The following is a 17,612-nucleotide window of genomic DNA, read 5'->3' on the forward strand; positions in this document are numbered from 1 at the left end:
GTATCCTGTACGCTGATTATAGAAAAACTTTAGGTTCAAAATTTTAATAAATATGGATAAGCAAAAGTGTTGACTGCATGAAGATCACTTGACCATTTGTGAAGTGCTCTTTAACAGTCCATTTCCAATTACAGAACAAAGTGATAGCTACTTAGAGGTCTGCATATTTTGCTTTTATTTGTGAAAAATCCACATTCACTTTATACTATTACAATTAGGTCAAATGATACATAAGGAAATGTTTTTCAAGGTAATCACACTTTTACATGAAACATCTCAAATGACCAAACAGGAACAGTTAAAAATTACAGTTCCTTCTCTTGTCAGGACATCGACCTTCTCAAGTTTCTATCACAATGTTTAGAGATAGAAATGTACTTAACGTTTTGCACAGAGAACAGAACTTGGCCAGTTCAGTAATCTTGCATTTAAAGTCTTTACTTGTTACAACCAAATGCCTCTCATGAATAATGATAATCATGGAGGAGAACTCAGCATCTCCCTTCTCCATTCCCCTTCTCAGGGACCTGTAGAGAACAATAAGGTCATGTCTCAACTTCCTTTTCTCCAAATTAGACAAGCTCGCTCCTCTCAGGATGTTCCTTCCAATCAGCCCTTCTTCCAGCTTTGTAGACTTCCTTTGGATGCTTTCAAGGACCTTCACATTTTTCTGAAATTGTGGGGCCCAGAACTGCACACAGTGCTCAACAGCAGGATAATCTCTCCTTTTGACCTGCTGGTCGTGCTGTGTTTGATGCATCCCAGGATTCGCTGCCCTTTTGGGCTGCCAGGGCTCACTGCTCACACAAAACTGCTGTCCAGTGGCAAGATGCATGGGAATGGTACAAAGCTGCACCAGGGGAGGTTTAGTCTGGACATTAGCAAGCATTTCTTTACCTAGAGGGCGGTTAGACACTGGAACACATCTTCCTAGAGGTGGCTGATGCCCCAAGGCTGTCAAGTGTTCAACAGGCATGTGGTGAATGCCTTAAAAAATGTGCTTTAACTTGGTCAGCCCTGAACTGGTCAGCATTTGGACCAGGTGATCATTGTAGGTCCCTTCCAATTGAAATAGTCTGTTCTACTCTAAATAGTATCAGAAAATGGTATAAATTACAGCAAAATACATTTTCATAGCTCTTTAACAGCAAGTTCCTGATTTGCCACATGGTTAATTCTCAAAGAGCTGCAAGCTAACCAGTATTACCTTTTATAAAAGTTTCGTTTTTCAGAAAATGATTAAACCCTAAATACATTAACAGAACATTTTCTGAGAGCATTATGCTTTTTAAATGAATGCAGTCAAAACAAAACAGGACATTTTATAAGGTGTTGCAAAATCAGTCCAGGTTCTACTACTCTACTGCAATAAATTCAGCCATTTCTCTATTCTATATGCCAAGGTCAAAAAAAAAATCCCAGTTTTTCTTGGGAAGTTTTTTTGAAAGGGAAAGAGGTGGGGAAGAGGAAGATGGAAAAACAGGTTAGATTAACTTCATATTGAACAACACCATTACTTCTTGAGGTGTCTGTTTAATATTTATATTCTCTTGTGTTTTGGGTACAAGTTCTAAAGCAACTAACTGATAATTCAGGTTCTCTTGAGGAAATCATAACAAATATTTAAACACAGAAATATTACCTTAAAAATTTTTTCAAATCAGGGATTTTACACAGTTGAAGATAACACTGTTGGCTCATACACAAGCAGCTTTTACCTCCACAGACTAATTGCAAGCTGTAGCAAACATTCTTACAGTTCTCTCCACTTTAAACTCATTTTCCTGTCTCTAAAACTCAACTTATATCTGCTTCTAACTTAACTGCTATAAAATTTATAGTTAATCTGCTTCAAACCTTAGATCCCAGAACACAAACACATGACATTGATCTTTGTCAGACCTGGCAGCCTGGTGGGCAAACTTCACAATACTGAGAAAAGAAATAAACAAACTTTTGCTTATGAGGGTCTAAGTGGATGGCCCATCCCTGGAGCATGTGGATAAATAGGTGAAGATGGAATGAGCAACTACATTTGGCCTGGGCAAACACGAAAACCTACTTTTCAGCATTGTACACCTGTCACTTTCATGATTCATAAACTCATCAGTCAAGGAAGAAACTCCACATGAAGTGAAAATTTTGTTACTCAAATTTCAGAGGGCAATCCTAATAGTAAATAACCATACAGTCAATCCAATTTTTAAGGCTCTTTTGTCCACCAGCACTCCCACATGGCTGCTATCTCATTAACTCCCCTTTATATTTTTTTTAGGTTAGTAACTTCTGGACAGGAAAAGTGGGGGCAGAGACTGCAGCAATCAAGTATGAAATTGAAGGTTAGTTCCAACTTTACAGCTCAGGATACAAGTTAAACAGTGCTTCTGTAAAGGCTGAGAGGAAAAACAGTCACTGCATGTCTTATGAATCTAATGAGCAACAGTAGCACAGTCTCACTTCTGAACTGCACAGGCTTTCACCACTGAGAACTGACTGTGTGAGCTCTTTGACCTCTGGAATTGTTTGTCAAGCCTTGCAAGATGCTCACAGTGAAAGTACAAGAGAAATGTGTCTGTCATTAACAGAAATGTGTCTGTGTACTAGAACAAGCAATTCTGTGAGCAGCAGTGCTAATGAACACAAGTTTCAGGTATATGTGAACTGCAAGGTTTTCATTTTTTTGTGGATTGCCCAAAGACTGATAGAGAGATTGGCTTATATAGCTTATATAGCTCAAAGATCTCAAGGACCATTGACTGGCTGGCTAAAAAGTACACAAGATTAAAGGAGGGTCGAGAGAGAATGATTTTATCCTTTACATATTTTGGGGAATCACTTGGTGCAGTCTAAAAATCTCTTCCTTCAGAAAGGTTTCCAATAATCACAAAAAATTTACAATTTTTTGTAACAGGGAGTCTTTGTTTACCTGATAAATTATACACAACTCTGGGAACAAGTTAATAAGTTAATTAATTATTATTTTCCTTGTGGTAAAGTTCTTGAATTTAGAATCAATTTCCACTCCGCTTTGATCCACAAGATGCTCTAGAATAGGAAACAATTCATTTCTGTAGTCACAGAATACAGACAGAATTCAGGAGATGGTTATGTCAATCTGCACTATCTAGCTGCTCAATCTGTTTGTTTGAAACAATTCAACTGAATCTTAAAAAGAGCTTCCCTAAGCAACAAGAGGAGGAAATGTTCACTTTCCTATATGGACTGGCCTATTTTTCTTGGATTTCCTTTCATTCTAAACTTCCTTTGGAAAGGATACAAAATAAAAAAGCATTTCAGCAGAATATTTCTCAGTTTTGAGCCCTCTAGGCCATCTCCTGAAGCCCTTTATTATCTGGAAGTCTTCCTGATCTAAATAAAATTCCTATCTGAGTAATATATATTTTGCTGACATTTTTGTTCATTTTACTTTCTATTCTAAAGATGTTTATAAGTTATCTGGAGTTCATCTGAATAAGACTCTGATTTATTGGAATAAAATACGTCAGCGAAATACAAAAAAAGCTTCATGAAAATTACTTGAAAGGCTGGAGGCATTTAAAATTTTTTCTAAAGCAAATGTCCAGTTAGTGACATGGAACTTAAAACAGCAGCTTCAGCAGTGCTCTTTGAGGGGCAAAGAACAGAAGGAGAAATATCCTGCTTTTGCATGGACCTAGAAATGGCTATGAGGAGCACAATTTATACACATAAATAACCACGAAGCTTTTTTAACTTCTGAAGACCTTCCACAGGGTGAACCTTACTGGCATGGGATCTAGTGGCTGAGAAACTGAAACAAGATTACAAAAGTTGTCTGCAGAATAGCTTGCAAAGATCAGCAAGAGAAACCAGCCTCATCAAGAGTACTCTTTCCACTGTGGTTTCAATTTTGTTGCATTGTTGTTCTAAAAGCTACTGTCATCACAAGCATAACACAGCGCTTCTCAGTGACTCCAGAACAAGACAGACTGGAACATTCAAAAAACACTTCTGTGAAATACAGAGATGAGAATTTGTCTCAAAGCCAGGGCAAACTCAGAGAGGGTGAAGGGAAACTATCATTAAAATTTGCATTCCTCTTAGAACTGTTTGGCTTTATAACTTGTTCAGAATTTATTTCATGGTAATTATTAATTTGCAGTGGCTTCATCTCTTTGAAATTTCTTTGAAAGAGTTCTACAGGGAAAGATTTACCTGCATGCAAAGACCTGGAGGCAAAAGGATGTCTTCATTTCAGACTACCATTTTCAGCCAGTCTTCCAAGTACATGGTGAAAATTTTGCTAAGAATAGTAATAAACTCTTATTTTGGTAACTGTGCCCAGAACTGTCTTTTAAAGAAGTGTCATCATTCAAAACTGAACATACAAATTAAAACCAAAGCCATATGTGCATAACTTCCCCACCTGCATAGGGTTGATCTGCACTGCACGTTCAAAGCACTGCACACACTCCCTGAATTCCCGGTTGCGGAGGTGCAGGAGGCCTTTGGAGCGCTGGGCGCGGGCGCTGCGGTGCCTGGAAAGCTCCCAGGCCTTGTCGTAATACTGGTGGTCCTTAAGAACATCACCAAGCAAACAATACAATCCTGGGGTTTCCTTCTTCTCCAACTCCCGCCTGAGTATTTCTTCTGCCTGTTAAAGAGCAAAGAGAAATCAACACATAATGAGACAATTTGTTTTCAGGTAATTACCTGCCTGAACAAACACTGCTTTAGCACCTTGCAATCATCAGCTGAAGATTAAGAAGTACGACAAGTGAGGAAACGGTATCTTTATCCAACACAGCACCAAAGATAAAGTCTAGAAAGAATCTGGTTCCAAACTTAATGTCTAAGAAACACTTCAACATAATATGGTGGCTTTTGGTTTAACACGCCAAGGAAAATTAAACCCTAAAAACAAGAAAGAGCTTACATCTTTCTTTATATCTTAGGTATGCATTCTGTCCCAAGAACAAATACCAGTCCTCGACATCAAATCTACACCTAATTCACAGCAACAAAGTATCTGCAATTCTAGAAGTTCATCATTTTTTTACATGTCTGAGTAAGTACTCCTGCAACGACTCTCCTTCTCTTTTCTCTAATTCCTCTTTTCTGAAAATAATGATTTCCATTCTATTGTGTCTCACATTGACTTTCATACTGTTGGCTGTAGAAATGCCATTCTTTTATGCAAGATGCATAAATTCTAAATTTATCTAAATCTTTGAAATAAAATATATTTGAAATATATACAGCTTTATGAAAAAGAAGACACAGGCTGTGTCTTCCAGACATCTATTACGGGCTGTAAGAAACTTTCAACGGCTATTTTTCTCAGGGCCACTATCTTTGCTCTAACAATAAAATTATTGTTTCACTTTTAAACAAGAGATAGTCTGCTTTCTGTGGCTCTTTGAAAAGATAAATACACTGGACAGATGATCTGTTGTTCAGATGGAACTCTTACCTCAATCCCCCACTGCAAAAATGCAACATACACAATGCAGATGACTGTAATTTTTCTCTTACAAAAGATCTACTTGAACCATCTAAACCAAGAAAGATCCAACACTGCTTGCCACAGAATTAAAGTTCAACATTGCAACTCCAGTCATTCTTCTACCATAGCTCCTTTACCTAAAAGGAAATCTGCTATCATCTCTGCATCTAAATTATGATTGCTTTTCTTGCGTAAGAATTGCTATCTTTGACCTTCAGACAATCTTTAGAGAAGCGAAGTTTTTTTACTCCAATCAGTAGAATTCATCAAACCTATATGAAAATCACCTTTAGAAAAATGCTTGGTTTGAAATATTTAATGCATAGCAATTTTAGCATCTCATTCTTTCTATTATTTTTGTAAAGTAACAGTAAAGTCTACAAATATTTGAAGAGCACAAGTGTGAAGAAAAGTTTAGATTCCTAGAAGAATATTAAAATTAGCAAAAATAGAATTCCATTAGAAAGAAAATTGGTGGCAAATTATTAGGAAAATAACTTGATGGCAAGTGTTTAAGTGCCTGTGAAGCAGCTCTCTAAAAAAAGCCAAAGAAACTCTTATTTAACATTTAGAATTAGCCCAGCCAAAGCAGTAGAAAAATCTTGCCTAACCAGAAGACTGTACTTACAGAATCCCAGAGTGGTTTAGTTTGGAAGGGAAATTGAGTATCATCTAATTGCAGCCCCACTTTCCATGAGACCAGGTTAATCAAAGCCCCATTCAGCCTGGCTTCCAGGGATTTGATAAAGTGCAGTTTACTTCCTCTTAACTGCCTCCATTAGTTGCTATAGCATATTAATAACAGACATTACAGAGGGTTTTCTCTTCTAGAGCAGAGAGAGCTGATTTTTTGCAGTACCCACATTAGACATCAAAAGATAAGGTGGGTTTTTTTCCCATTCACATTGAGAAACAACATGGAAATGTTGCTGTATAAGGAGATACGAGGTGAAAAGTGCACTGCAAGATGCATCTTCACCACTTCCTCTGCAGGGCACTGCCAAGCTCAGATTGCTACCATGTGGCAATGCCTAGACTGGAAAGACAACCACTCGCTAATGGTGCTTCATATTTAAGAGCATAAAAACATCATGGTCTGGTCTAAGCTTACACGAATTCATTGCCAACATAAATACTTCAGCACACAGATAAAACAGAGAATTAAATAAGCAGAAGTCTGACTTTTTCTTCATCTGATTAGCTATCTGATCACCTCTCTGGCATGTTGCAAACATTTTTATTACTTAAATATTTAAAGGCTAGTACAAAGATCAAACTAAAAGAAAACCCCTGTGTTATCAAAATATTTGCCTTCTACAAAACCAGATAAAACTCTAAAACTGGATTTCTCATCTTGCCTAGGATTTCATGGGGGTGGAAAAAAGAAAGAGAAAAATCCTTTCTCCTAACCTTGTGGTAAAACGTTTTCAAAAAATCCCATTTAATCTTTGCTAGGAACCCTGCTTCTGCGAAAACAAATCTTTCCTTAATAACAAATATTATAAAAAAATATATTTCAACAGTGCATGTAATATAAGTAAAAGAAATGCAGCCACTAGACATTTATTCTTACTCATTAAAGGGATACTAATTATGAATAAGCGTGTTTATAACTAAAAGTTATAACTAAATTTAGAAAGATATAATACAGAAATTATCAATTTAAATATAACTTTTTTAAAAAAAAGAAGCTGCATAATCCTCACTGACTGAATCAGGTACATTTATAACAACACTGGTTTTTCACAGGACAGTCTGTACCAGAGTGGATGGAATTCAATACTAATCTCAAAAGTCAGTTGATTTAAACACAAGAAAGATCTTGTCTTCCAAACTACAATGAGAGGTATGGGAATGAAACAGGCAACACTTCACAAAAATGTCCAATCAGTAAAGAGGGGCCTAGTTTAAACAAGAGGCGGTGTCTCTTCATTACTCACTATGCAGACTCCTGCACACCAAGTTCATGATTAATTCTGCATCTGGCTTTCCAACCCTTAATTTCCACTTGCCATCCCATCCATGTGTTCCCACATTTTAATGTTATATATTTCCTAAAAGACCCTATTAGCCTCACTTTTCATTGATCTGGCAGTTCTTACAATTAATTCCTTTGCTAGTTCAAAGTATTTCCTAAAAAGTCATTTTTCTGCTTGGCTAACAGAGAAGTAGCATGAAGAAGCAGAACATAGGAGCATGGAAAAAGGAAGTGAGAGGAAAGGAAAGCTCTCTGGTTTTCATTTCATCTTCCCTGCAATTTCATGCAAGACCCTGGGCAACACATTGACTCCTCTTTCCTAGCTTTGTAACCACATAGAGGATGCTTACCTGCCTTCTGTGACTGTTACTATATATAGTGAAATTAATCAAGTTCTTGAATGAGCTCATGCACTAATCAGTGTAGTAGTGCTTCACATCTGGGAAGCCATACCTGACTTTAAAGGTGGGCATTTGAGATCTTGCCATAACTGTGTTTCCTCACTCAAATGTTCTGAGGTATCTGTGTCATGCAAGACAAGAAAAATAACCCTGTGACACATGTTTTGGTCTAAAACCAGACTCTGTATCATGCTGTATACTCTCATGAGGTGATGGATTGGAGATGGGGTTGAAAACAGGCTGTTGTAAGATGGAATATCCATCTGATGCCAAATGGCAGGTCTCACTAATCTATCAAAGGTCAGCAGCTACCATGTTACAGAGCTCTTGCAAGGGAGAAAGGCCTTACTTCAAGTGGAAGAACTGAAAAGTCACATCTCTGGTTCACCCTTTCTTTTTCTTTCAGCAGGGAAATAGTACCATTGTTAGGTGGAAGAGACCTCTTACACCTCAGACAGAGTTGTCCCATGTTAATAATACTCTTGAGACCTCTGGGTACTTCTCACAGTTAAAAGAAGGGAGAGGGGCACTTTTCAACACCAGTTCTCACTACACACAGAGATGTTGCCTTTTGCAACAAGTCTGTTAAAGGGATACAATGAGTAACTATCAATATACTGTGCATTCAGGTTTTATATTAGTTTTTTCTCCTTCTTATGTGCCATTTTTCTCATTGCTTGGCACGCTTACTTTTCTGTTGACGCATGTAATAATATTACTTCCTACTACTTTTGTTCAGGTTATAAAACAAATGAATCTAGAGCCATATCTAGTCAGAAATCCTCAACAAAGTTTGCTAAATGTTAGTGACATCTTACTCTGCAAAACTTGTACTGCCACATGGCCCTGTTATAACCAAATGAATTGCATATTTTCTAACAGCACAATGTGGAGCTTCACATGGCCTTATCTACATGCTCTGTTTCCTTATCAGCAGGTAATTCCAAAACAGGAGGAAACTTACTTTAATGTGTACGTACTCATCACATTGGTATTGATGATATTTAGCAGTTTTATTAAATTTTTTAGGATTTAAATTCAGGTTTTCTATATAAAAGCATTTCGGAATGAAAAACATTCAGAAGTTTATTAAACAGATTTTGTTCTTTTGCACAGATATATGCTAAGCCCATTAATGATTTGAACATCTAGTGGCCAACATACTACTCCAGTAGATTTTTGTGCATTTCTACAAAAATAACTACCAGGTTTAAAAACATCAAAACACTTTTGGTAAATATGAGCAGTTCACACTTGGAACACATTGCAATAAAGAGCACAGATATTCATTCCCCTCGGTGCACAGCTACATGTTTCTAATTTTCTGTCTTTTTTTGGTCCAAAACTAGCTTTCTTCCAGCAATTCTGTTATTTCATACTTACACAGCATTTTCTTTTTCAAAGCACAGCACAATCCCTCATTCTGAAAGCATTTCTAAGCAGTTTCCTGTGTCAGATATCCTGTCCTATTCTCTGAGTGCCATTTTCATAACTCCCTAAGGGCAGTTTGTGAATGTAACTAGGACAGAACGCATTTCCAGGAAATGGAAAATACTGACCTCTATTTCTCCATTTTACTGAGAAGACTGTGATATTAGCATGCTATCCCCAAGGCATGCACAATGTGGCACAGAATTTGCCAGCAAGACATATTTGTCAGTTTATAATGAACAAAATCTAGGCTTTGGTGCATGACTATTAGGAAAAAAACCATGTAAGTATAAGGCATTCTGTTTTTTTTCTATCAATTGAAATGATGTATCTCCATTAAGCTAAAATGATATCAGAGCATAGTCCTTGTGCTTGTGGTATCGTAAAGACACATGTACATCCATACATTTAATGCTACCATACACCAAACAGAGGGAAAGGAAGGGAAAGGAAGAAAAAACCCTATTTTTGTCTGAAATTAGGTGTTTCTGAATATCTATATAAATTCTGAAAACACTGCTTGATAGCATAAGTTCCTGATACAGCCTGTGTGAGAGTTTGCACCCAAAAGAGTGCAATGCCTAAAGTTACATACAAGTAGGCATTGCTACCAGGTATGATTTTCTAAAATCTTCCTACCATTGCTCTAATAGTCAAAGCAAAATAAGCAACAATAGGAAGGCTAATATAGCCTGTCACCAGCAATTTTAGAGTTACAACACTGATATGCAGAGTTAGGTGATGGCTTTTAATTGTCTTTGGAGCTAATCATACACAGTAGTAACAGTGCTAAAGAAGTGATGGAGAAGTTCAGGAAAACATCAACACAGACTTAACAAGTCAAGTCTTTTAATCTTATACCACTTCTTGTCTCAAGTGTTTGATTCTGTAATTTGAATATGTTAACATTAAGCAATTACATATATCAAACACCGATGTTACTCTATTTAAAGTGTTTTTAAAAACTACAGCTAATAGTTTGAAATCAGGTGGGAAAGAAAATTAATATCTCCTCCAGACAAAGTTTCAAGACTCCATCATGAATGACTGCTACAGCTTTCCTCAAGTGCCCACACTGCTGTTTATAAAGAGTAGTTAATTCAATTACCCTTGAATATTTTCAAGTATTGCTATCACAATCTTCTTTGCATCTCAAGTTGCTTCTTATTTACCAACTTCTATTTCATGTGTCTATTACTCCAAGTCAATTCTTTTAGCATTCACAAGTTATGACAAGCTCTTATGTCTCTATTTTTCCTAGGCAGATTTTCCTTTGATGACCCCCCCCGTAGAAATGAGTGTCATTAGTGTTTTGCCAGCTAAAGCCAGACAGTCCTTCACCTTTCAGATGCTATTTCAAGATGGGATCTCAGCTACATGAAACATTTTTCTTACCTTTCCATGTTGTCCTGCTCTTTCATAGCAGATTACTGCATCTTCCCACATTTCCAGCTCCTCGAATATTTGTAAGGCAGAGCTGGTGCATCCCAGCTCAAAGAGTAAGTTTGCAAGCTGGCGCTGCAAAGATAAGAAATTCCAGGTACTGAAAGTAGCAAATAATGCTGATACAATTTAGAAAGATGTTAGAGGCATTTCTGACATCAACAAGAAGCAGACAGATAATACAGAATTCTTCTTCTGAAACTTAAGGTTGGAGCCTCAAACAGTGTATATATCTCAAAACCCCCCCACCAACTGAATAAAAATTGTTGTGCTTTGAACAATTTAACAACATAATGCAAAAATAGAAATGGACATGGCAAGAATGAATTGACAGAGATGAATTTCCAGCCCTTAAATGAGGCCCATGTGGCTGGAGAGCAGCTGCAGCAGGAAGTTGGGAATGCCGAGTGGGAAACAGAGGCCAAAGACGGGAATTAAAGCCCCTTCTAGCAAAGCTTTGTCACAGTAATCTGCACCTGTGGGGAAACAAAGATGGAGAGAAAGGCTCTGATACAATTCTGTCCAGTAGCTGTGAGAAATCACTGTCCCAAACAGCCACTGCCAAAGGGTGTTGGTTTTTACACAAAGCAATACTGAATTTGAGTTTAGGTTCAACTCCCTAGCTGAGTCTTCCTCACAGTTCAGTCAGCATCTTTGTTATTTCAAATTCAGCTATTATTTCAATGTACTAATGAAAATAAATGAGTAATGTCTTCAATTCAAAAACAAAGATGGTATGTTTCCATGACTTTGAAAAGTCATCTTTGGTCTTTATTTTTTAAGAGAAGATTAAAACTGCAAATGGGTTTTAACCTTTGAAATCAGGGTAACATGCACTATGTGTGACAGATAAATAGGTCTGAAAAATAAATGGGAGCATTCTGTGTATGGTCAGCTACTTATGCACCACACAGTTAACCTCTGCAGGGGACTTGGCGATCCTGAATGGACTCCCTGAAATTCTCTACATATGGTATGAACCTATCTTTATTGGTTTGGGTTCAGTATCTGTTGCAAATCCAAGGAGTTACTAGAGGGGAACAGACCAGTAGTAAAAAAAAAATTACATCTGGCTACAATTCTTTAATATAAATATGTAACAAACTCTGAAAACGTCTTTGTTAGCTTGATATTAATCACTTAGGAAAAAAGGTTTGTCATTGTCTAAAACTAAATCTCATTAATGTTTAATTAAATTTGCACAGTTATATTTGGTAAAATTTATATATGCAATGCGTCTTCATTAGTATGACTAGAAGATTGAGTCATCTTTCATTATAAATCCTTATTTTAGCATTTCTATCTTTGGCTTAGAAAACTGGCTTGGATTGAAAATGCCACTCTGACAACTGGAAATGAAAACCATATTTGATGGTTATATTGCAAGTGCCTGTTGAAAGGTTATGTAGAAAATCTTGAGAATGCTCGGAGATGATATGATTGCTTAAAACAACATGCAGTGAGATTAGGAATCAAAAAGGAATAAAATACCAATTAAAAGTAAACCAACACGAATACCTTTGGAGGTATGCAATGTTAACAATTTTCTTGAGTTTGTTAAATACAGTATCATCAGATAAGACTTTAGTGTGTAGATTTCTGTTCTAGAAAATGAAGATTAACAGTATAGTTATGGGTATAAAAAAATCCTGTCAGTACCAGTAAAAGAGGGGACTATCTCCAAAGAAAAGCTTTCTCAGCTCAAGTTCTTCAGTGTACTATTGACTCCCAACCTGTCTGATTTCACCATGATAACTTCCCAAAGTGAACTTTAAAAGGCAAGAAAGACGTAGTAACAGTAGCATAAGTAAATCAGTAATAAAAGGTAAGACAGTGGCAAGTTTATTTTAATAGGAAATATGTTTGAAGTTTGCAAGTTTTAGTCTACTTTGTACTGCAGGAGAAAGGAAAATAAAGAAGAATTGCGCTAAAAAGCAATTACTCCTGCACATGTCAGAAGAAGACATCTGAAAGCAGAGCACTGTAGAACTTGACTTCTCTCCAGAAACACCTGGTGTATGTTTGGTTGTGTCTTTATTTCTACAGAGTTTCAACTCAAAGTTGCATCACACTCACTTGACTTTGGAGTGATGCAGCAACAAAGACAACCACCACTGACTCTTAAGTAAAGACTGAAATGGGATTGTTTCCCACCTGTATGGCCCAATGTGGAGGCACCTGACAACAGTAGAAAATCTTCATGCGTTCAGACACTGATGTATTTGTATTTTCAAACTGGTCTGCAAGTGCCTGTAAATGCAAAGTATATCCTGATTTAGTATTTACTCAGATTTAATCAACCTAAACCCCCCACAAATTCAAAGTATTCAGAATTCTAGGCATTTTTGACATACTGGAGAAATTATAAACAATTATAATCAATACCAGGAATAAGAATCAAATTTAAAATCCCAACTAAACACTTGCAGAGTCATACTGCATCAACTATTGTAGTGACTTTGCCTAATGCATTTCAGTTCTTAAGCTAGCTTTCCCCTAAGACAGAATTGATGTGCTTTAGGCATGACATTTCTTGTTTAAAAAAGAAAGACAAACATATTAAAGTGGACCATGGTTTTGGAAACAGTTCTAATACAGAATAAATTATTGTGACTTGGCATACAATTAAATTCAGGCTATTTTCTTTCTTTTGGTGGAGCTTTGGATTGTTGAAATATTTTCTTCTGAAGCCCTTTGAAAGAAAATGGCAACTTTCACAGAGAAAAATTGCACCACTATTTTTTTCTCTGAAAATCCACTACGAAGTTATTTAAATCAAAATTCAATAGCAAAAAAACCCCACCATAATGAAGGAGGCTATAGCCAGAAAGGTGATTAGAAATTTTAAGGTAAGGGAGAAACTCTCTTCAAATTCCAGTCACCATCAAGTAGCAAATTCAAGGACAGTGTATAAATAAGGGAATATTAAGTTACTTGTGTTCACATGATTCACCTATCAAACTTTCTTTAATAACTCAAAGACTTACACATGGTGCTACACATGTCAGGATTTTCTCAGCTTTCTGAAAATGAATGCAAAGATTCCCAAGCTAAAGGAAAAAATTGATAGGACCACTTCTTTCCCTCTCTCTAAACCAAACTGTTGATATTAATAATGCAACTGACAGCTGCATAAAATCAATGCTGTGATTCAAACTGCTAATCATCTTGTAACTGTTATTGATGTTAATGGGATTTACTAAGTGGCTTCATTCTTTTAATAAGAAAAGAAATCACAACACGGAGCAATAATTTAGGCTCTAAATTGATGCTTAACCTCCTAATTTTAAATACTAATATTTCACATATTTCATCTTATTCCCATTCTTTTTCATAAAATTATCTCCAGAGGCCTATTCCTACAGATTATCCAGAAGCCTATGCTAAGCAAATGGCTGAGCTGTATTTGCAGTAAGGAAAATGACATACTAATAAAATTGCATTCCTTTACACAGTTTCAGGCAAACCAAAAGAGTTAGATTAAAATAAAACTTTTAAAGTAATATCATTTAATTTTAGAAGTTATTTGAATACAAGCTATAGAATACATTACATTTCTCTGTTTTAGTTCTGCTGAAGTCTTCTAATACAATGCAGAAGCACATTTTTCTATACTCTGTTGCAACAAAAATTAAACCAAAAAATTGTCCAATTCCTTGGGTACCCATTTTATGAGACTAAACAATGTAGTAAAATACAGCTGAAAAATTTAAAACTAACAATTGCTCTAGGCCTTAGAAAAGCAGGAAACGCCTAGATATGTCCTGTAAAATAATTTTTTTGAGGAGTACAGGAAATGAAAGGCAAGAAATATTTTAAGTGAATCAAAATAGTTTTGGGGTTGTTTTTAACTTTTTGTCTTCCCCTTTTCTAATTTCTACCGTTCCAACAGAAATACAAATACAAAAGAAATACAAAGAAAAAATTTTCTCAGAAGAACATATTTTATTTTAAAATGTGTGGCCATATCTTTCTACACTTCTCAAGCAGAAAAACCAAATGTAAGTGATGTGTTAGAAGACAGTATGATTGTTAACAAGCAGAATTCTCTACCTTCCCAAAACCAGTACTGTACTCTGTTTGGAGTTCTAACAAAACTGAAAATGAAGGTAGAACTTCTGAATATTATACATTCCTTAGGAAGAGTAAAGAGCAATGAATTTAGAAGTCCTAAAAATCTGTGGTTAATGCACACTTTAATACATTGAAAAAATTAGCTTTGACAATTCTGTCTACTATTGAAGTATAGAAAATAAGTTACTTAAATTTTGAATTCCGTGTTTCTCAATAATGCTTGAAGAAATAACATTTGGGCTGTATAATAGCAAGAAAATGAGAATTCTACCATTATTGCACAGCTAATATCTAACAGATATGAGATCACAGAACAATAAATCAATAAATTCAACAAGTGAGCACTATCAAGTGAGCAGACATTTTCATTAATAACCTTCAACATAAATACACTGTAATAAAAAAAGTATGTAAACACAGAATACTTGCAACACAGTCATATATAAGATTTTGTGACTTAGTTTAACTTGAGACTCAGATTCCTGCCTTGCAAGTTTTTACTTAGAAACAGAGCAGAAACCAATTAAAATTCACAATTCTAAATTATATGAGTTCTTCCACAGGCAACATTTAAAAACATTAACAGGTTGCTCCCCCACCATGTAACACACCCTCTTCCCAAGGCTTAAACTGTCACAGCAGTGAGTTCTAAAGTCAAAGCCACAATACAGAGAAACAATAATCCAGTCTGGACACAACAAAACCAGATAGTTTTGATGGAATTTTATATCATGAGCAAAGAGTAGACCATTGCCACATGAACACAGGAAAAGACAGCTCTAGAAACTCCAATGTGTTTTCCCCACCCCACACTCCAGTGTCTGCTCTGAGATGAAGCAGTGCAATAGGCTGCCTGTTTGGGATAAGCATACCATGCTAATTTGAAATGATCACAGTAGGGCTTTAATTACTTATCAATCTCAGTCTAATCACTTTTCCAATCAATCTCAGCTGGTAATTATCCACAACTGAAGTATAGGGTGCTTGTAAAGGACTTCCCCACCTTGCACATAATTTTTGTATGTTCATTCCCATTATATATTCTTGCTTTGCTTCTGTGTTCAACATACGTGTAACACCACTAAGGTCTTCAAGATACAATATCAGCTTTGATCTTTGAGCCTGACCAAATTTCAATCTCTTCATCCACTCCACATGTTTTACCATCCTCATCTTCAGCAGCTGAGTTAGAACTTTTTTTTTCTTTTCAGCCAGACCTTATCTCTGTGCTTAATCTCTGGAAATGCTATTACACCCTTACAGTTTCTGAGTTGTCATTTTCCCATAACATTATGCTGTTTGATTTCTCAACTTATTACAGTACAGTTTTTAAATTTGTTATTCATCCAACTGGTCTGAAATCCCTCCCCCAGGGATTTGTTCCTTTAGTTAAAATATAATCCTTAGATTGCTTTTTGCATCTAAGGTAAATAAATGGCAATTTCACATGTTTCTTTCTATTCTTAATCTCTTTATTCTAGATTAAATAGTTTACCTGCTTTTAAAAATACCCCTTACATGTAATACTAACCGTATGTAAACATTTTCTCCCATCCATTTCACCTGAAGGATGTCCTGATGAAAGCTTACTTAGGGGAAAAATCCCCCCACAGCCAAACAAAAAAGCCCCAAATTCCTATCTTTTGAAAAGAGCAGGATATTTAATACTTGTCAAAAACTTACTGGAAACAGCATAACACCTTGCTTGTGCAGCAACTACCTAATTCCATCTGGACCTCCCATCTCAAAAACACTGAAGATACAACTACTCCTATCCAAACTTAACATTGTGGCCCAAATAAAACCTCCATTTTATCCATGCAATTCATCTCACTTCTTCCCAGGTTTTCATATCAGTAACAGACAGTGTGACTGCACCACTTTTTCCTTTACCTATCTTTTCCAACAAGCGCTTTCCAGTTTTAGTGTTCCAGTCACAGTTGTTCCACCCGGTTTCCTTCCCCCATGCAACAGCTTGCTTCACAGACAGTGTTAATCATCATAGCTTGTTTATTCTGTTTTCCTGCCTTGTCCTACTGCTAACCAGGCATCCAGCTGTTTTCCACCAACCACACCCTATTTTAAAATGCTAGTCTTTACCACGTTATTACCTGACCATGTGCTGTGCATTTACCAGTACTGCTATCTCCACCCTTCTTTTATTTCCTCATACCCTTTGATTTATCCTGGTACCCTTGATATTTCTCTTTATTTATGATTTTATAAACAGAAAGATTAGATAAGTTTTTTTCTAGACTTTTTTTCTGCTTCTCAGTCTAGAAATCTTGTCGGGCTGCCAGAATCAATCCCTAGTTAATACCTCTGGGACTCCAGTGGTGATGGTCCACCCATCAAGTCCTCCCTACATGAATGCTCACACCAGCCATAAACCACTGTGTTAATCCATCACCTAATCCCAGCTGACATGGTGTCTGTGGCATTATCTTGTCCTGCTTTTACCCTTCTCTAGCACGTCAAAGCTGTCTGCTTCTCACATGTTTTTACCATATTTGACACAGATTTAGCTTGATTCAATGAATGGAAAATGCCTTTCAGTCTTTTCTAACATAGAAACTCCAGACACACTTTTCATTAAATTCTTGTAATTCTAGGGTTCTTTTTCTTCAATTTCTTCTTTCTCCCAAGCCAGAAGACTCCTGAAAATCCCACAAATCACCCTGACCTTTCCATGCTCTGCCTATAAAACCACTTCCATTTTCCTTGTGCTTCTTCCATTTCTGTACATTACCTCTGGGTGACATATAAGCAGCAAGCTGGTGTCACAACTGTCCTGCTCTAG

The 17,612-nt window shown here is 36.4% G+C and overlaps 1 protein-coding gene across 2 annotated transcripts in view; it reads right to left on the bottom strand.

Moving 5' to 3' along the window:
* TTC27 (tetratricopeptide repeat domain 27) overlaps window positions 1-17,612 on the bottom strand; it is a 114,093-nt gene that overhangs the window by 19,624 nt on the left and 76,857 nt on the right. For both annotated transcript variants that reach the window (XM_064708735.1, XM_064708737.1), the window contains 3 exons: window positions 12,893-12,988; window positions 10,691-10,813; window positions 4,406-4,633 (listed from right to left, as the gene is read on the bottom strand). In XM_064708735.1, coding sequence (XP_064564805.1) covers window positions 4,406-4,633; window positions 10,691-10,813; window positions 12,893-12,988 — 447 coding nt within the window. The remainder of the gene's footprint in view (window positions 1-4,405; window positions 4,634-10,690; window positions 10,814-12,892; window positions 12,989-17,612) is intronic.

This window comes from Zonotrichia leucophrys, chromosome 3 (assembly GCF_028769735.1).
Source record: "Zonotrichia leucophrys gambelii isolate GWCS_2022_RI chromosome 3, RI_Zleu_2.0, whole genome shotgun sequence".
NCBI lineage: Eukaryota > Metazoa > Chordata > Aves > Passeriformes > Passerellidae > Zonotrichia > Zonotrichia leucophrys.